This window comes from Salmo salar, chromosome 21, assembly GCF_965601325.2.
Source record: "Salmo salar chromosome 21, fSalSal1, whole genome shotgun sequence".
Taxonomy (NCBI): domain Eukaryota; kingdom Metazoa; phylum Chordata; class Actinopteri; order Salmoniformes; family Salmonidae; genus Salmo; species Salmo salar.
In genome coordinates, this window is record NC_138311.1 from 45,534,843 (window position 1) to 45,555,619 (window position 20,777).

Consider the following 20,777-nt stretch of genomic DNA (forward strand, 5'->3'; position numbering starts at 1 on the left):
AGCAGCGTGTCATTGGGTGAGTCAGGCTATTGATGGATTTAAGACTAGGTTGTTTTTATTGATCTCAGATTCTCATTTTCTCAGTATCAAAGTAGCCTGCTATTTTGATCATTTATTTGTGCGGTATTAAAAAAGATTCTACCAAAGTCATGTGTCATGTAAAATGATGTAGAATTGCATAAAATGTGTTTATAAAAGGCCTCATTTTTCTGAGATCCTAGGATACATTTGTTTCCGCCATGTGTGCAATTTCTGTAAGTGCCTCTCCTCTACTGCTCTATGCCACTTTTTTTCTCATGCGTTCGTGCTCACTTTTTGTTCCGGCACCTCGGTTTACAAATGAAACACTGCTGTACCACACAGCAACTTCTCCACACTCAATGATGCTTTTTTTTTGCCCTAGTTTGTATACCTCTATTTTTCCATGATCAATGTAATCTGAGTCATACATCTGATTACTTTCTCACTTTCATTTTGTTAACATGTGATGCATTATGGAATCATTCATAAATGTACTGATCAGTGACCCATAGAAATAAAATGGATTAGGCTAGTGACTGTAATTAGCTAGAATTCATAAATGTACTGATCAGTGACCCATACAAATACAATGAATTAGTCTAGTGACTGTAATTGCCACTAACCAAGTTTCATGGTCAATAAAATAATTACTAAAGCTATATTGATGTTAAAATCGAAATGTGCTACTCAGAGACACCACCTTAGAATTTAGACAGAAGTACCTCTTCAAACCATCGCTTGAAACCAGTCTGGGGGAGACTCGACATAACGGAACAGTCCACTTTCTCAAAAAAGGTGCGTTCCTAAAAAGAATCATCAGATTTCTACATTTTGTAGAAAAAATATGTTTCTGTGAAACATATTTAAAAAAAATGTATTTAGACCAAATTTGAATAGCAGTCATTATTTAATGCGGAGAGTAAAATCTGATGATTCTTATTTGTAACCAACAGAAGGGTCCACCCCTATGAGACCGTTCTATTTTTAGTATCAGCTGTTGCAATAAAGATTTGCTACATAGCGGTTTGCGTCGCATCGCGGATATGACAGGCGCATTCTCGTCACAAGATGATGGCAATGTTCTGAGGTAACGGACAGAAAGAGGGATGTGGAATATTTGTACGTGAAGTGCTGTAGTCTACTTCCACGACAACGGGTTTCATATTGGTAAGTTATTTGCTGAAATTGTCGTCGTTGGCCAGGCAGCTACACATAGCTACTGTAGGTTGCTTAAACATTCTTAGTTAGTCTTTTTCATGTCAAATTTTTACTCTGCTTTTGTAAATATTTAAATTGTTGAGTTGGTTTCTGCAACGTAAACTGGAGTAAATTTTTTTGCAACATTGTGGGGCCTCTGTTGGATTCGAGAAATGGACGCCAATATTCAATTTGCGGAAATTGCTTGATGCAGCAAACTTCTCTAAAAGATTTTGACATTCAAGAAGCAAAAAACCTTTATCCAGGCGCGGCAACTCGGTTGTTATACACACAGAACCCCGACTTCAAAACAACAGAAATAGTGTTGTGACGTTTTATGTCAGTGGTGAAGTGAACAGTAGTAGAATCTACTTTTCATAAAAAAAATATAACTTGATAAAACATCACAAGACCAAACTTGATTAATAATATATGAATCTACTTTTTTACAATGTTTATACCTCAGACTGTATTTCAACCAGGCATGTTATGAATAGATGCATTATAACCATTGCAGAATTTCTTCAGGCACCACATCATAGGATGAGGTCACCCACCATTGAGCAGCCTTCAATAGGGCTACACATATTCTTTTGACTATTAATAGCTCAGTGAAATCACCAGATAATACAGCAGCAAGAGTAGCATGGTGGTGGAGGCTTTTCACTTCTCAGTCGATCAGAGAAGCAAAAATGCCACTGAAGGTATGGCATGTTTAATTTAATCTTGATCAAAGCAGCTTGAACTCTTGTTTTGTTTTAGAGAAGCATGTTGGGCGTGTATATTGGGCAGTGTCAACCAAATGACTCTCACAAGGCGTTACTCTATGAAATGCAACATGGATCTATGCTCTACAGTACATTAGATGTACCTATAAAGTCCACTGACAGCAAGGTGAGGTTGATTCACTGAAGATGCATCTCAACAGTAACATAACCTTCTCTTTACCAAGTCATGTACAGTCAGTCAGTCTTTTAGTGGCAAAATATGTAATGCATGAGTTCTGATCAGATTATAGAATGAGAGATGTTTAGAGCACATTGAGCACACAGCTGTCCAGTTCAGAGCACACAGATGTCCATCATGTGATTGTGTATACTGTCATCACAGATGCTGAAGACCCAGAATCTAGTGACCTCATTTGTTTCCAGAATCTAGTGACCTTATTTGTACCCAGAATCTAGTGACCTCATATATAGCCAGAATCTAGTGACCTCATTTGTTTCCAGAATCTAGTGACCTCATATATAGCCAGAATCTAGTGACCTTATTTGTACCCAGAATCTAGTGACCTCATATATACCCAGAATCTCGTGACTTCATGTGTACAGTCAACAGGACTTTAGTTGGCATACTCGCTGGCCATTTACCAGTGATGATGATGACATGCCCTTTACTGGGCATTTGAGTGTGCTGTCCTGTCTATAGGGCATCATTGTCAGTACTCCCTTAGTCATTGGTCAGCAGTCAGCGCTCAGGTGAGGATCCTAGATGAGTGAGACAGATCAGAGCTGGACCTGTGGTATAAAATTGGCATGTATTGGGTGGTCAGCAGTCAGCGGTAGTTTAATTGATTGATGAGGTGGTACAGTATGTTTTGGGTACACAGGTTGTTCCTCTAGCTAGGTGTTCCCTTGTGAGGGAGGGAGGTTGTTCCTCTAGCTATGTGTTCCCTTGTGAGGGAGGGAGGTTGTTCCTCTAGCTAGGTGTTCCCTTGTGAGGGAGGGAGGTTGTTCCTCTAGCTAGCTGTTCCCTTGTGAGGGAGGGAGGTTGTTCCTCTAGCTAGCTGTTCCCTTGTGAGGGAGGCAGGTTGTTCCTCTAGCTAGCTGTTCCCTTGTGAGGGAGGCAGGTTGTTCCTCTAGCTAGCTGTTCCCTTGTGAGGGAGGGAGGTTGTTCCTCTAGCTAGCTGTTCCCTTGTGAGGGAGGGAGGTTGTTCCTCTAGCTAGCTGTTCCCTTGTGATGGAGGGAGGGAGGTTGTTCTTCTAGCTAGCTGTTTCCTTGTGATGGAGTGAGGGAGGTTGTTCTTCTAGCTAGCTGTTCCCTTGTGAGGGAGGCAGATTTTTCCTCTAGCTAGCTGTTCCCTTGTGAGGGAGGCAGGAATATCTTCCAATACATCCTTCTCCAAGGGTCTGTCTGGGCCGCTTGAAGAAGGAAGTCTGTCTGGGCCTCTTGAAGAAGGAAGTCTGTCTTGGCCGCTTGAGGCAGGAAGGTCTGTCTGGGCCGCTTGAGGCAGGAAGGTCTGTCTTGGCCGCTTGAGGCAGGAAGGTCTCCTGGGCCGCTTGAGGCAGGAAGGTCTGTCTGGGCCGCTTGAGGAAGGAGGGTCTGTCTGGGCCGCTTGAGGCAGGAAGGTCTGTCTGGGCCGCTTGAGGCAGGAAGGTCTGTCTGGGCCGCTTGAGGCAGGAAGGTCTGTCTGGGCCGCTTGAGGCAGGAAGGTCTGTCTGGGCCGCTTGAGGCAGGAAGGTCTGTCTGGGCCGCTTGAGGCAGGAAGGTCTGTCTGGGCCGCTTGAGGCAGGAAGGTCTGTCTGGGCCGCTTGAGGCAGGAAGGTCTGTCTGGGCTGCTTGATGAAGGAAACCTCTTCCTTTCCCTTTATTGTGTGGAGCAGGAAGGGGCGGGCTGCCTTCACCAGCTGACTGCTGTTTCCTGCGACCCAGTGTCATGGTCTCTACCCACTGCTTGGGCTGAGCCTGGGCTGTTCTCTACCCACTGCCTGGGCTGAGTCTGGGCTGTTCTCTACTCACTGCTTGGGCTGAGCCTGGGCTGTTCTCTACCCACTGCCTGGGCTGAGCCTGGGCTGTTCTCTACCCACTGCCTGGGCTGAGCCTGGGCTGTTCTCTACCCACTGCCTGGGCTGAGCCTGGGCTGTTCTCTACCCACTGCCTGGGCTGAGCCTGGGCTGTTCTCTACCCACTGCCTGGGCTGAGCCTGGGCTGTTCTCTACCCACTGCCTGGGCTGAGCCTGGGCTGTTCTCTACCCACTGCCTGGGCTGAGTCTGGGCTGTTCTCTACTCACTGCTTGGGCTGAGCTTGGGTTGTCCTTTACCCACTGCCTGGGCTGAGCCTGGGCTGTCCTCTACCCACTGCCTGGGTTGTTCTCTACCCACTGCCTGCGCTGAGCCTGGGCTGTCCTCTACCCACTGCCTGGGTTGTTCTCTACCCACTGCCTGCGCTGAGCCTGGGCTGTCCTCTACCCACTGCCTGGGTTGTTCTCTACCCACTGCCTGGGCTGAGCCTGGGCTGTCCTCTACCCACTGTCTGGGCTGAGCCTGGGCTGTCCTCTACACACTGCCTGGGCTGAGCCTGGGCTGTCCTCTACCCACTGTCTGGGCTGAGCCTGGGCTGTCCTTTACACACTGCTTGGGCTGAGCCTGGGCTGTTCTCTACCCACTCGCTGTATGCACGGTGCAGAGAACCAGGACAGAAAAACAAAATGGAGAACTGACTTTGGGGAAAAAACTAACTGGAATCAGGCAAAAAATATGAATTATTTTAAAGGGTCAGATCTGTATCACACATCCTGGGCTGTGACCTTGCCATGTGCCCTACAGTTGAAGTTGGAAGTTTACATACGCTTAGGTTGGAATCATTAAAACTCGTTTTTCAACCACTCCACAACTTTCTTGTTAACAAACTAGAGTTTTGGCAAGTCGGTTAGGACATCTACTTTGTGCATGACACAAGTCATTTTTCCAACAATTGTTTACAGACAGATTATTTCACTTAATTCACTGTGTCAGAAGTTCACATACACTAAGTTGACTGCCTTTAAACAGCTTGGAAAATTCCAGAAAATGATGTCATGACTTTAGAAGCTTCTGATAGGCTAATTGACATCATTTGAGTCATTTTGTGTTTCAAGGCCTACCTTCAAACTCAGTGCCTCTTTGCTTGACATTATGGGAAAATCAAAAGAAATCAGCGAAGACCTCCACAAGTCTGGTTCATCCTTGGGAGCAATTTCCAAATGACTGAAGGTACCACGTTCATCTGTACAAACAATAGTACGCAAGTATAAACACCATGGGACCACGCAGCCGTCATACCGCTCAGGAAGGATCTCTACTAGAGATGAAAGTACTTTGGTGTGAAAAGTGCAAATCAATCCCAGAACAACAGCAAAGGACCTTTTGAAGATGCTGGAGGAAACCGGTACAAAAGTATCTATATCCACAGTAAAACTAGTCCTATATCGACATAACCTGAAAGGCCGCTCAGCAAGGAAGAAGCCACTGCTCCAAAACTGCCATTAAAAATGCCAGACTACGGTTTGCAACTGCACATGGGGACAAAGATTGTACTTTTTGGAGAAATGTCCTCTGGTCTGATGAAACAAAAATAGAACTGTTTGGCGATAATGGTCATCGTTATGTTTGGAGGAAAAAGGGGGAGCCTTGCAAGTCGAAGAACACCATCCCAACCATGAAGCACGGGGGTGGCAGCCTCATGTTGTGGGGGTGCTTTGCTGCAGGAGGGACTGATGCACTTCACAAAATAGAAGGCATCATGAGGGAGGAAAATTATGTGGATATATTGAAGCAACATCTCAAGACATCAGTCGGGAAGTTAAAGCTTGGTCGCAAATGGCTCTTCCAAATTGACAATGACACCAAGCATACTTCCAAAGTTGTGGCAAAATGGCTTAAGGACAACAAAGTCAAGGTATTGGAGTGGCCATCACAAAGCCCTGACCTCAATCCTATAGAAAATTTGGGTCAGAACTGAAAAAGTGTGTGCAAGCAAGGAGGCCTACAAACCTGACTCAGTTACACCAGCTCTGTCAGAAGGAATGGGCCAAAATTCACCCAACTTATTGTGAGAAGCTTGTGGAAGGCTACGTGAAACGTTTGACCCAAGTTAAACAATTTAAAGGCAATGCTACCAAATACTAATTGAGTGTATGTAAACTTCTGACCCACTGGGAACGTGATGAAACGTCATTCTCTCTACTATTGTTCTGTCATTTCACATTCTTAAAATAAAGTGGTGATCCTAACTGACCTAAGTGTCAGGGTAGTGTGGGTAACTGGTGCAGTGAATCAGGCGCAGGGGAGCAGAAATGAGTGTACAAGGTATTTAATTCCACGACAGCACCAGTATACAGACAATACTCAAGGTGCGGAGAAATACCGGTCACTCGAAAATAATGGGCGTAAATACATAACCCGGAAAAAATAACCAGCCGACAAGTACCGACATGAACAATCAATAAACATGCACACTAACATGTGGGAAACAGAGGGTTAAATAATGAACATGTAATTGGGGAAGAGAAACCAGGTGTGTAGAAAACAAAGACAAAACAAATGGAAAATGAAAAGTGGATCGGCGATGGCTTGAAGACCGGTGACGTCGACCGCCGAACGCCGCCCGAACAAGCAGAGGGACCGACTTCGGTAGAAGTCGTGTCACTAATTGTTTGCTAGGATTAAATGTCAGGAATTGTGAGAAACGGAGTTTTTAAAAGTATTTGGCTAAGGTGTATGTAAACTTCCGACTTCAATTGTATCTATGCCATGACCTTTACACACATCCTGTTCTCTACCCACAGCCTGTCCTCTACCCACATTTTCTACCCACAGCCTGTCCTCTACCCACAGCATCTACCCATAGCCTGTCCTCTACCCACAGCATCAACCCACAGCCTGTCCTCTACCTACATCCTCTACCCACAGCCTGTCTTCTACCCACAGCCTGTCCTCTACCCACAGCCTATCCTCTCCCCACAGCCTGTCCTCTACCCACAGCCTGTTCTCTACCCACAGCCTGTCCTCTATCCACAGCCTGTCCTCTACCCACAGCCTGTCTTCTACCCACAGCCTGTCTTCTACCCACAGCCTGTCTTCTACCCACAGCCTATCCTCTACCCACAGCCTATCCTCTACCCACAGCCTGTCCTCTTCCCACAGCCTGTCCTCTACCCACTATCTTAGTGGCTTTACATGTCTTGTGAAAGCTGTTGCCTTTTGCCATTACAGCATAAGGTTAATGAAATAATGCCCCCACACACAAGACAACAGAGCACTTACCTGCTGTAATGTCCATATTTATCAAGGACCAGGTCCTTACTAAGTCACAGTAGAAAAACAACAATTTAAACAAAGTGTGGGAGGGAAAATGTTGTCAAGCGACAGAAAAATAAACAGAAATGGTCAGTGAATCTGAATCACAATTCTTTTTGTGGGAAACTGGTGAAAATGCACCACGATAGCTGCTATATAGTCTATTCTTTCAGAGAAAAGTCACGGGCAGTGAATTTCTTTCTGAAAGCCATAATTACGAAGCACAGTAGTCTATATGTCTAGACCGTATTTCCCTTGCTCATAATGGTGCTGGGAGAGTGGTTGGTGCTGCATGCTATTCTGGCAGTCTCAGAAGAAGGAGAAAACAGAATAGTCAACATAGTGGGAAGGAGAGCCTCTCCATTACACCACTGGTTGGCTGGCCGTGCAAGGCACTTCCTCATACAGACAGCCAATCAGTGTCCAGGGTGTTTTCTCCAGCTCAGTCAGTAGCCTAATCTCTATCTTAGGCTCTGCTGCTCCAGTTCTTTGGTTTATTACAGTATTATGACACATGTTGCTTGCACATCACACACATCGATTCCCTATCCTTTACTACAGCATTTTCTGCAAGCCCCTTTAGCTGAGATTGACGGAGGTGTCGATAGCTAGCTGATGCTCTTTCTCTCTGAGGGGGCTGGTGTTTGATGCATGGTTCTCTGTGAAGTCTGGTCTCCCTGGCAATGAATTAGCAACAGCAGCAGTCTAACACTCTATCTTGTGCTCCTTTCTTCCTCTCCCTCTCTCCCTCCATCTCTCTCCCTCTCTCTCTCCCTCCATCTCCCTCTCTCCCTCCCTCCATCTCTCCCCTCTCTCCCTCCATCTCTCTCCCTCCATCTCCCTCTCTCCCTCCCTCCATCTCTCCCCCCTCTCTCCCTCCATCTCTCTCCCTCCATCTCCCTCTCTCCCTCCCTCCATCTCTCCCCTCTCTCTCTCCCTCCATCTCTCTCCCTCCATCTCCCTCCATCTCCCTCCGTCTCTCTCCCTCCATCTCTCTCTCTCCCTCCATCTCTCTCCCTCTCTCCCTCCACCTCCCTCTCTCCCTCCCTCCCTCCATCTCTCTCCCTCCACCTCCCTCCATCTCTCTCCCTCCATCTCCCTCCATCTCCCTCTCTCCCTCCATCTCCCTCCCTCTCTCCCTCCATCTCCCCCTCTCCCTCCATCTCTCTCCCTCTCTCCCTCCCCTCCTGCCGTGTTCCAGGTGTAGCCAGCTGTCTGTCGCCATGGCAACCAGCAGCGCGGTCCCTAGCGACAACCTCCCCACGTACAAGCTGGTGGTGGTGGGGGACGGAGGGGTGGGGAAGAGCGCTCTCACCATCCAGTTCTTTCAGAAGATCTTTGTGTCTGACTACGACCCCACCATCGAGGACTCCTACCTGAAACACACAGAGATAGACGGACAGTGGGCCATCCTGGACGGTAGGGAGACATCTTCTCCTCTGTCTCTCAGGGTTAGGGGGGCTGGTCGTCTACTTTATTCATTGTGTTTAACATGTTAATTAAACATGTTGTAGCACAGTGGTCCCATATAGTTTCACAGATTTAGATCCTGTGATTTACACCCATAATGTGCATTTGTTTTTTAGCTAGATTGTTCGCAATTGAGCAAGAAGATGAATTTCCCCAAAAACATATTGTAAAACCTGTAACATTGGTACCTCTGTGTAATATTGCACAGTGCCCATGTGTGTTATTGTAAGGTGCCCATGTGTGTTATTGTAAGGTGCCCATGTGTGTTATTGTAAGGTGCCTATGTGTGTCATTGTAAGGTGCCCATGTGTGTTATTGTAAGGTGCCTATGTGTGTTATTGCACAGTGCCCATGTGTGTTATTGTAAGGTGCCTATGTGTGTTATTGTAAGGTGCCCATGTGTGTTATTGTAAGGTGCCTATGTGTGTTATTGTAAGGTGCCTATGTGTGTTATTGTAAGGTGCCCATGTGTGTTATTGTAAGGTGCCTATGTGTGTCATTACACAGTGCCCATGTGTGTTATTGCACAGTGCCTATGTGTGTTATTACACAGTGCCTATGTGTGTTATTGTAAGGTGCCTATGTGTGTCATTGTAAGGTGCCCATGTGTGTTATTGTAAGGTGCCTATGTGTGTTATTGTAAGGTGCCCATGTGTGTTATTGTAAGGTGCCCATGTGTGTTATTGCACAGTGCCCATGTGTGTTATTGCACAGTGCCTATGTGTGTTATTGTAAGGTGCCCATGTGTGTTATTGTAAGGTGCCTATGTGTGTTATTGTAAGGTGCCCATGTGTGTTATTGTAAGGTGCCTATGTGTGTTATTGCACAGTGCCTATGTGTGTTATTGCACAGTGCCTATGTGTGTTATTGTAAGGTGCCCATGTGTGTTATTGTAAGGTGCCTATGTGTGTTATTGTAAGGTGCCCATGTGTGTTATTGTAAGGTGCCCATGTGTGTTATTGTAAGGTGCCTATGTGTGTTATTGTAAGGTGCCTATGTGTGTTATTGTAAGGTGCCCATGTGTGTTATTGTAAGGTGCCTATGTGTGTTATTGTAAGGTGCCTATGTGTGTTATTGTAAGGTGCCTATGTGTGTTATTGTAAGGTGCCCATGTGTGTTATTACACAGTGCCCATGTGTGTTATTGTAAGGTGCCTATGTGTGTTATTGCACAGGTGCCCATGTGTGTTATTGCACAGTGCCCATGTGTGTTATTGCACAGTGCCTATGTGTGTTATTGTAAGGTGCCTATGTGTGTTATTGTAAGGTGCCCATGTGTGTTATTGTAAGGTGCCTATGTGTGTTATTGTAAGGTGCCCATGTGTGTTATTGTAAGGTGCCTATGTGTGTTATTGCACAGTGCCCATGTGTGTTATTGTAAGGTGCCTATGTGTGTTATTGTAAGGTGCCTATGTGTGTTATTGTAAGGTGCCTATGTGTGTTATTGTAAGGTGCCTATGTGTGTTATTGCACAGGTGCCCATGTGTGTTATTGTAAGGTGCCTATGTGTGTCATTGTAAGGTGCCCATGTGTGTTATTGTAAGGTGCCCATGTGTGTTATTGTAAGGTGCCTATGTGTGTCATTACACAGTGCCCATGTGTGTTATTGCACAGTGCCTATGTGTGTTATTACACAGTGCCTATGTGTGTTATTGTAAGGTGCCTATGTGTGTTATTGTAAGGTGCCTATGTGTGTTATTGTAAGGTGCCTATGTGTGTTATTGTAAGGTGCCTATGTGTGTTATTGCACAGTGCCCATGTGTGTTATTGTAAGGTGCCTATGTGTGTTATTGTAAGGTACCTATGTGTGTTATTACACAGTGCCCATGTGTGTTATTGCACAGTGCCTATGTGTGTTATTGCACAGTGCCTATGTGTGTTATTGTAAGGTGCCTATGTGTGTTATTGTAAGGTGCCTATGTGTGTTATTGTAAGGTGCCCATGTGTGTTATTGTAAGGTGCCTATGTGTGTTATTGTAAGGTGCCTATGTGTGTTATTGTAAGGTGCCCATGTGTGTTATTGTAAGGTGCCCATGTGTGTTATTACACAGTACCCATGTGTGTTATTGTAAGGTGCCTATGTGTGTTATTGTAAGGTGCCCATGTGTGTTATTACACAGGTGCCCATGTGTGTTATTGTAAGGTGCCTATGTGTGTTATTACACAGTGCCCATGTGTGTTATTGCACAGTGCCCATGTGTGTTATTACACAGTGCCCATGTGTGTTATTGTAAGGTGCCTATGTGTGTTATTACACAGTGCCCATGTGTGTTATTGCACAGTGCCTATGTGTGTTATTGTAAGGTGCCTATGTGTGTTATTGTAAGGTGCCCATGTGTGTTATTGTAAGGTGCCCATGTGTGTTATTGTAAGGTGCCCATGTGTGTTATTGTAAGGTGCCTATGTGTGTTATTGTAAGGTGCCTATGTGTGTTATTGTAAGGTGCCTATGTGTGTTATTGTAAGGTGCCTATGTGTGTTATTACACAGTACCCATGTGTGTTATTGTAAGGTGCCCATGTGTGTTATTGTAAGGTGCCCATGTGTGTTATTACACAGGTACCCATGTGTGTTATTACACAGTGCCTACATTATGTGTGTTATTACACAGTGCCTACATTATGTGTTTTATTACACAGTGCCTACATTATGTGTGTTATTACACAGTGCCTACATTATGTGTGTTATTACACAGTGCCTACATTATGTGTGTTATTACACAGTGCCTACATTATGTGTTATTACAGTGTCTGTGTGTTATTTCAAACGTTGTGTGTGTAATTGCACAGTGCTTAAACACTGGTACCTGTATGTGTGTAATTGCACAGTGCTGAAACACTGGTACCTGTATGTGTGTAATTGCACAGTGCTGAAACACTGGTACCTGTATGTGTGTAATTACACAGTGCTGAAACACTGGTACCTGTATGTGTGTAATTACACAGTGCTTAAACACTGGTACCTGTATGTGTGTAATTACACAGTGCTGGACACGGCAGGCCAAGAGGAGTTCAGTGCTATGAGGGAGCAGTACATGAGGACGGGGGACGGCTTCCTCATTGTGTTCTCTGTGACAGACAAGGCCAGCTTTGAACACGTGGACCGCTTCCACCAGCTCATCCTCAGGGTGAAGGACAGGTGAGACACAGCTCTTGGTATGATGCGTGCCTTATGGACCAGACACATACGGGGGACTGCTGCTGGTGCACTGAGTGCCTCCGACTGGGTTGTCTGCCGTAATGTTTTGTGTTGTCCCTCTAACACTCACTGGTAAAGGGTTCACCTATACAGCAGATTCTGTTCTCTATTGTATCTCTTGTTCCCGAAAAATGACAACAAACAACTCCTTCCTCAGCCAATGTTTCCATCCCACTGGGAGCAGATGTCAGTTCAATTTCTACTTTTTATTTAGATTTGGTTGAGTTGTTAACTAACGTGAAATCAACTAAAAATTTCACCACGTCATTGGATTTTGTTTAAAAAATGATACTAATAAAAAAATGGTTTTTGTCGGTAATCCAATCAGTTTCCCACATTGATTCAACATCATCACATAGATTTTGGGGGTTTGAAGTGACGTGGAAACAGCATTGACTCAACCAATTTTTGCTCAGTGGGATTCCAGTCAGATCGTCAGCTGTGTAGTGGTGTTACTGTACACGTTGTGTTAAATGAGATGCATCTGTTCGTTCCTCAGTCCTTTTTCATTCTCTCCTTCAGGGAAGCCTTCCCCATGGTGCTGGTGGCCAATAAGGTGGACTTGGTTCACCTCCGCAAAATCACCAGCGACCAGGGGCAGGAAATGGCTGCCAAACACAACGTGAGTACAGCCGCGACAAGAAGTGGGCAGCATTATGGGACAGCTTGACGTCTAAATCCTTTGTATTCAATGTCTTGTTTGATGTAGTACAGTGTCCAAATTGATTCATGTACTTTTGATACGGACTCCTAGATAGTTTTTTTCTGACCAGGAAAACCGTATTTACTGTATTACCTAGTTAGGGCCAAGAATCTTTCATGGTCAGGTCAAATGGTCATAAAAACCTCATAATCGACATTGTAGAAATTCCTTTCTCCACTGGTATTGTCAGTGACTGGGGTTGTTATATGGGCTGTGTGTTGGTTGCAGGGCAGGCTGGGACAGAGGTTGTTGGTTGCAGGGCAGGCTGGGACAGAGGTTGTTGGTTGCAGGGCAGGCTGGGACAGAGGTGGTTGGTTGCAGGGCAGGCTGGGACAGAGGTTGTTGGTTGCAGGGCAGGGCAGGCTGGGACAGAGGTGGTTGGTTGCAGGGCAGGGCAGGCTGGGACAGAGGTTGTTGGTTGCAGGGCAGGCTGGGACAGAGGTTGTTGGTTGCAGGGCAGGCTGGGACAGAGGTGGTTGGTTGCAGGGCAGGGCAGGCTGGGACAGAGGTTGTTGGTTGCAGGGCAGGCTGGGACAGAGGTTGTTGGTTGCAGGGCAGGCTGGGACAGAGGTTGTTGGTTGCAGGGCAGGGCAGGCTGGGACAGAGGTGGTTGGTTGCAGGGCAGGCTGGGACAGAGGTTGTTGGTTGCAGGGCAGGGCAGGCTGGGACAGAGGTGGTTGGTTGCAGGGCAGGCTGGGACAGAGGTTGTTGGTTGCAGGGCAGGCTGGGACAGAGGTTGTTGGTTGCAGGGCAGGGCAGGCTGGGACAGAGGTGGTTGGTTGCAGGGCAGGCTGGGACAGAGGTGGTTGGTTGCAGGGCAGGCTGGGACAGGTATTTGGTTGCACCACAAGTGTGAGAATGTGCATAAAAGTATTTATTGGCAAATATATGCTTAGTACATTTTGTTTTTAATTGTAAATCTCACATTCCTTATTATGAGGGTCTGGTTCGGAAAGATTACTATTTGTTGTCTATACCTTGTGGCACTAGCTAAGTCAAATAATTTTTTTTGTCAAATGCGCCAAATACAACAGGTGTAGTAGACCTTACCATGAAATGCTTACTTACAACCCCTTTACCAACAATGCAGTTTTAAGAAAAATAAGAGTTAAGAAAATATTTACTAAATAAACTAAATAAAGTAAAAAAATGTAGAAGTAACAATAAAATAACAATAACGAGGCTATATACAGGGAGTACCAGTACCGACGAGTCAATGTGCGGGGGTACAGGTTAGTCGAGGTAATTGAGGTAATATGTAGGTAGGGGTAAAGTGACTATGCATAGATAATAACAGTGAGTAGCAGCAGCATAAAGAAAGGAGGGTCAATGCAAATAGTCCGGGTAACCATTTGATTAGCTGTTCAGCAGTTTTATGGCTTGGGGGTAGAAGCTGTTAAGAAGCCTTTTGGAACGGGACTTGGCGCTCCGGTTCTGCTTGCTGTACTTGGCCGTACACACTACACTCAGTAGCGCCTTGCGGTTGGAGGCAGAGCAGTTTCCATACCAGGCGGTGATGCAACCAGTCAGGATGCTCTCGATGGTGCAGCTGTAGAACTTTTTAAAACAGAGACAATTTGATGTTTGCTTGTGTACTATGTCGTGTTTCCTGGCAATGTTGGATCAATGTGTTTTTTCTTTACAGATTACATACATTGAGACAAGTGCCAAGGATCCTCCTATGAATGTGGACAAGGCGTTCCATGGACTAGTCAGAGTTATAAGGTAGGTCAAACTTCTAGATGGATACTCACTGACTTGCAGGTTATGTTTAAGAATGATGAATTAAGAATCTATAGGCATGAACATATTGTATTAAATTGATGCTTGAATAAGAGAACCACCATTATGGTTTCTCTTTGCAAACATACATAACTATATGTTTGACATGAATGCCAGAAAAAGTCTGTTAAAAGGATGGGGAAAAAACTGTAGCTATTTCCTGAATGAACAGATGTGTAATTTCAGAGGAGTAGTACAGAAGCCATCTAGTCTAGCTGCTTAGATAGCTTGGCCATCTGATTTTAACCCTCATTTCTCTCATCTCATCTCTTTTTTCTCTTGTTTTCTCCTCCCTTTACATACCCTCCTTTCTTACTCATTTTCTTGTCTTTTCTACCCCCTCTTTCTCTCCCCCCTCCCTCTCTCTCTCCCTCTCTCTCTCTCTTCTTTCTATTTCTCCCTTCCACCATCCCCCTATCCCTTTGCAGGCAGCAGATCCCAGAGAGGAGCCTGAAGAAGAAAAAGAAGATGAAGTGGCGAGGAGAACGCTCTACGGGTTCTCACAAAGTCCACTGTGTCATCTTGTGATGGTGTCACCCTTCTCGCCGCTGCGTAGCATTGTTGATAGAGAGAACTGCAGACTGGCAGGGAGCAACAACTGGAGGAGGAAGGGGGGACTTGGGGAGAGAAGGAACTGACTGTTGACTGTTACAGTGTCATGGAAAACCCCTCTCAGTTGAGGGGGTCAACTCCAAGACATCCCCAAGTGGGGGTCTTATAGCAGGTAGCCTAGCGGTTAAGAGCGTTGGGCCAGTAACTGAAACGTTACTGGTTTGAAATCCCAGAGCTGGCAAGGTGGGAAAATCTGCCATTCTGCCCTTGAGCAAGGCAGGCAACCCCCAACAACACCTGCTCCCCAGGCGCTGATGACGTGGACGTCAACTAAGGCAGCCCCCCGCACCTCTCTGATTCTGAGGGGTTGGGTTAAATGCGGAAGACACATTTCGGTTGAATGCATTCAGTTGTACAAATTAACAGGTTTACACTTCCCTTTCCCTTCCCCTGATTGGTCAGAAAAAAGCACTCCAGTTAGAGCTCCTTATGGACTGACTTTGAATTACAGACAGTGATGTGATGGTGCTCTCTGTGGAGGTGGACATCAAGGTATTCTCCAGGGTGGGGAGATGTGAAGTTAGATGTTGTTGGGGACCCATGATCTGACTGTCAGTCAGGTCGGGGACTTGGGATACATTATTTGAGTGTAACATTGTGGTTGTGCGTTCAACATGGTGTTGAAGATTGAATTCTGAAACGATAAGGGTATATGATTATGAAGTATATTCTATTTGCACTAGCCACTGGCGTGAAAGGATGTGGCTTTGTTTCCTGGGGTCCTGAAGAAAAGTGGGAGGATGTGGCTGTTAGTACTGGTCTGGGATCAGTCGATGGGGAATCTGGCTTGTAGGTTGATGGGACCAGTCACTCCAAGCAACAAGACGTTCGATTTCTCTTGTCTAATAAGGAGTATTTCATAACATATGAAATGGCTTGTACTGTTAAAGCACTAAACAAAACAACAACAAAAAACATTTTGGCTTGTTCATCTGGTTAGAAATGGGCTCTTAAAAGAACAAAGTACCATTGCATTTTTAACAGAGTTTGAGTTTCATATTCGCATCTGTTGAAAAATTGCTAAATATGAAAAGGAAGGCATAATGGAATGTGAAAAAGTGATCTTATCAAATGTCAATCCCATGTAGCCGAATCTGTCTGTCTCATGTCTGCTGCACTGAACAGTTTCTATACTCTCAGCCCTGGGTCGTGTTCCGTAGCAAAACAGTTTCTAATGGAAAACAAAAATGGACGTTTCTTATTGGACAAGTCCAAGTAATGCCTTCATGTTTCAGTCCATTTTCATTCGTTTGGTGCGTAATAAACATGGGCCTGGAGTGACCCTGCTGTATTTCACCAAGAGGTGCAGTACAGTGGAAGTTCCACTTCCCAGGGTATGAACTAGCAGACATGTTGTCTTTGGCAGTATTTTACAAAAAAAGAGAAGAAAAAAGCTTGTGTCTGAAGAAATCAATGATATCATATCAAGTATGTTTGAAACCTTTGTATTATTGATATGAATTTCTTTAGTAGTGTTTTTTAATAATGAATAATTTATTACTGTACCTGTTACCTCAACATGATTTGTTATAACTGGCTGTGTCTGACTGATGAACTAGGAGAAGACGAGGCATAACAAAAATGGCCACCACCTTTCTATCTATCGTAACTTCAGGTTTTCAATAATGAATAAAGAAATACAATATTGTGAGTTAAATGATACTATCTCTGACTGTGTGTCTGTATGATGTCTTGCTCACTTAACCTGGGGACCTCGGCCTTTTGGCTAAGACCAAGTATAGTATCTGTTCTTATCAGTTTAATATCTGATACGTCCCACATCGGGGGACTACATATTAAATGCTCCCAAGTGGTGCAGCGGTCTAAGGCACTGCATCTCAGTGCTAGAGAGACGTCACTGCAGACCCTGGTTCGATTCCAGGCTGTATCGCAACCGGCCGTGATTGGGAGTCCCATAGGGCCGCACACAATTGGACCAGCGTCGGTCGGGTTTGGCCCGGGGTAGGCCGTCATTGTAAATAACAATTTGTTCTTAACTTACTTGCCTAGTTAAATAAATAAAAACTGTCAAATCTAATTTTATTGGTCACATACACGTGTTTAGCAGATGTTATTGCGGGTGTAGAGAAATGCTGGTCAGTCTGTCACGAGAACCTGTGGTTGCTCCCCAACTGGAACCATATGGGCCCTGCTTCAAAGCACTATATAGGGAATAGGATGGCATTTGTGGCACTCTATGACTACATATTGGTATTAGCTCCTAGTGGAGGCTGGGTGTTGTAGGGCATAACTAATATCAGCCAGAAGAGACAGGTGCCTGTTAGGTGCTAAATCTCCTGCAGTGTGTGTGTGTGTGTGTGTGTGTGTGTGTGTGTGTGTGTGTGTGTGTGTGTGTGTGTGTGTGTGTGTGTGTGTGTGTGTGTGTGTGTGTGTGTGTGTGTGTGTGTGTGTGTGTGTGTGTTATAGTGTGCTACAACACACACACACACACACACACACACACACACACACAATCTCTAAAATATGTATAGTGATGGGCATAACTGCCTGTTCAGCAGAAGCCTTTGATATTAATCATATTGCTGGCTCACTGGTGTCGTTAGACTTGCCTAGTTAAATAAAGGTAAAAAAAAATAGTTAAATAAAGGTAAAAAAAATAATGATCTCTCTACTCTCCATGGAATAGATACAGCCTGTAGAGCTGAAACGGATACAATTGATTGAAAATTCATGTCCTTGTCATCGTACTTGTCCATCGGACTCCACCGAATACATGTTCAGGATGCACCCTGGAGACTGAAATTGTGTTAAGAATTTCTCTCCCTCTGATAAAATAGACCTACAGAGTGGCTGTATCTTGTACACTTATTTCAGCGCCTCGGGGTCTGTTGAAGTGCTTTCAACGTTATGGAATGTGGAGAATCTGCAGATGGAATTATATTGTGTAGAACAGACATGCTACCCTGTGATTTACAGTAAGGGATAATGTAAGCTCTATAAATCACATGAAAAAAATATAATAATATTGTCACACACCGAATAGGTGCAGTGAAATGTTTTGTTTTACAAGGTCTGCCATAGAAGTACGGAGCCCATGGAGCAAAATAGGGTTTAAATGCCTTGCTCAAGGGCACATCGACAGACTTTCACATTGTCGACTTGTGTATTCGAACCAGCGACCTTTCGGTTACTGGCCTACAGTGGGGGAAAAAAGTATTTGATCGACTGCTGATTTTGTATGTTTGCCCACTGATAAAGAAAGGATCAGTCTATAATTTTAATGGTAGGTTTATTTGAACAGTGAGAGACAGAATAACAACAAAAATATTGAGAAAAACGCATGTCAAAAATGTTATAAATTGATTTGCAGTGGTGTATTCATTAGTCAGATTCCTTTGCAAAACGTTTCGTAATGGAAACCGTTTACTCTAAACAGGAAACATTTTGTAATCAAAATGAGAGGTTCTATCGGACAAATTCAGGTCGGTCCCGTTTCGTTCCGTTTGGTTCCTAGAGTAAACAGTAAACGGTTTCCGTTGCAAAACGTTGTGCAATTATGATACGGATTATTAGGATTATGATAAAGTAAGAAGCAGTATAGCCATTTTAGGCGTTTCTAAGCAGTGTAAAACCATGAAGAAATCCAACGTCAGAATCACCTTCACCAAGTACATTTAGAATCAGAATTTTAAAGTTTACATATATATATATATATATATATATATATATATATATATATATGTAAGTGGTTTATATACAGTGGATGTACAATTTTACAGTATCAGCAAATGTCAATGCAGAGAGATGGACATAGTGCAAATGCAGTATAGAGATGGCTTGATGCGGTGTGCCACATCGAGTGCATAGTCCTTTAGTCTCTGGGCCGGATGGCCGGTTGGTTAGGGCCACAGCCCGGGGGAAGCAACGTTTCAGGTGGCGGAAGGTTTTGGTCATGAGTGACCTGCCTGCCAGAAGTGAATTTTTGGTGGAGGGGGTGACCGGGGTGGGAGGGGTTGGCTATGATCTTTCCTGCACACTTCCTTGCCCTGGAGTCATGCAGATGTCAATGTAGGGCAGGTGCTAGCCAGCGATAACCTTCTCTGCAGACCAGACAATGCATTGCAATTTGCCCTTGTAGTGAGCAGCTTCAAACCCAAACCAGATGGTGATGGAGGAGATGAGGATGAACTCAACGATTGATGCATTAGCCGGCAGATTTTGAGTTTTTTCAGCTGCCGCAAGTAATACATCCGCTGGTGTACCTTGTTGCTGACCGCTGTGATGTTAAGGTTGTGGGAAATGATGGTCCCCAGGAATGTGAATGATTCAGCCGTGCTAACAGCTGAGCCATCAATCTGGTGGTGGGGGACGTTTTCTGAAGTCAACCACCATCTCCACAGTTTTGTCTGTGTTGAGTTCCAGTTTATTGCGACTGCACCAGGACACAAGCTGGTCGACCTCTCCATTGTACTTGGACTCATCGCTTTCGTTGATGAGACCAACCAGAGTGGTGTCGTCTGCAAACTTGAGTAGTTGGTGTAGAGTAGAGGTGAGAGCACGCGTCCTTACGGTACTCCAATGCTGTGGGATAAAGAGTCCGAAAGGTGTTTTCCCAGCTTCACGTGTTGAGTCCTGTTGGTCAGGAAGTCAGTGATCCACTGACATGGAGCTGGACACATTCAGCTTGGAGGGTTTGTCTTTTAGTTGTTCTGACATGATGGTATTGAACGCAGAGCTCAAGTTCACAAACAATATCCTTGTATGTCCACAGACCTGTTAGCTCTGTAGGTGACCTGCAGTGGGTCGAGGGAGGCGTCAGTGATGGTTTAGAGACAGTACCAGGCGCTCAAAGGTTTTCATGATGACCAAGGAGAGCGCTACAGGTCTGTAGTCATTCAGACAGGACGCCAGGTCTGTAGTCCTTCAGACAGGACGCCAGGTCTGTAGTCCTTCAGACAGGACACCAGGTCTGTTGTCATTCAGACAGGACCCCAGGTCTGTAGTCCTTCAGACAGGACACCAGGTCTGTTGTCATTCAGACAGGACGCCAGGTCTGTAGTCCTTCAGACAGGACGCCAGGTCTGTAGTCCTTCAGACAGGACGCCAGGTCTGTAGTCCTTCAGACAGGACCCCAGGTCTGTAGTCCTTCAGACAGGACGCCTTTTGTTTTTTCGGGACTGGAACAGTGATGGAAGATTTGAAACAGGCAGGAACAGCGCATTGCTCTAGTGACTGGTTGTATATGTCAGTGAAAGGGGAGAGCTGGTCAGCACAGTGCTTAAATATGGCTTGAGAGACCTTGTCTGGGCCGGCAGCCTTTCTGCTCTTCTGTTACCTATAGAGTCTGTTGACCTCTTGACCAAGGATGGGGGAAGAGGGCATCCTGGGACAGGCTGGGGAGCTCCTAAGCAACTTTGCAGTATATACACTGCTCAAAAAAATAAAGGGAACACTTAAACAACACAATGTAACTCCAAGTCAATCACACTTCTGTGAAATCAAACTGTCCAGTTAGGAAGCAACACTGATTGACAATACATTTCACATGCTGTTGTGCAAATGGAATAGACAACAGGTGGAAATTATAGGCAATTAGCAAGACACCCCCAATAAAGGAGTGGTTCTGCAGGTGGATACCACAGACCACTTCTCAGTTCCTATGCTTCCTGGCTGATGTTTTGGTCACTTTTGAATGCTGGCGGTGCTTTCACTCTAGTGGTAGCATGAGACAGAGTCTACAACCCACACAAGTGGCTCAGGTACTGCAGCTCATCTAGG

General features: G+C 45.1%; 1 protein-coding gene and 1 pseudogene across 1 annotated transcript; both read left to right on the plus strand.

Moving 5' to 3' along the window:
• The first annotated feature begins 1,028 nt into the window (after positions 1–1,028).
• Positions 1,029–16,695, plus strand: mrasa (muscle RAS oncogene homolog a). Its single transcript, XM_082967209.1, has 6 exons — positions 1,029–1,188; positions 8,477–8,694; positions 11,728–11,881; positions 12,464–12,563; positions 14,290–14,369; positions 14,855–16,695. The coding sequence occupies exons 2-6, from the start codon at positions 8,499–8,501 to the stop codon at positions 14,952–14,954; spliced, it is 630 nt and encodes a 209-aa protein (XP_082823335.1). The 5' UTR covers positions 1,029–1,188; positions 8,477–8,498; the 3' UTR covers positions 14,955–16,695.
• A 52-nt stretch (positions 16,696–16,747) lies between these two features.
• On the plus strand, positions 16,748–16,848 carry LOC123729611 (uncharacterized; annotated as a pseudogene).
• The last annotated feature ends 3,929 nt before the right edge of the window (positions 16,849–20,777 follow it).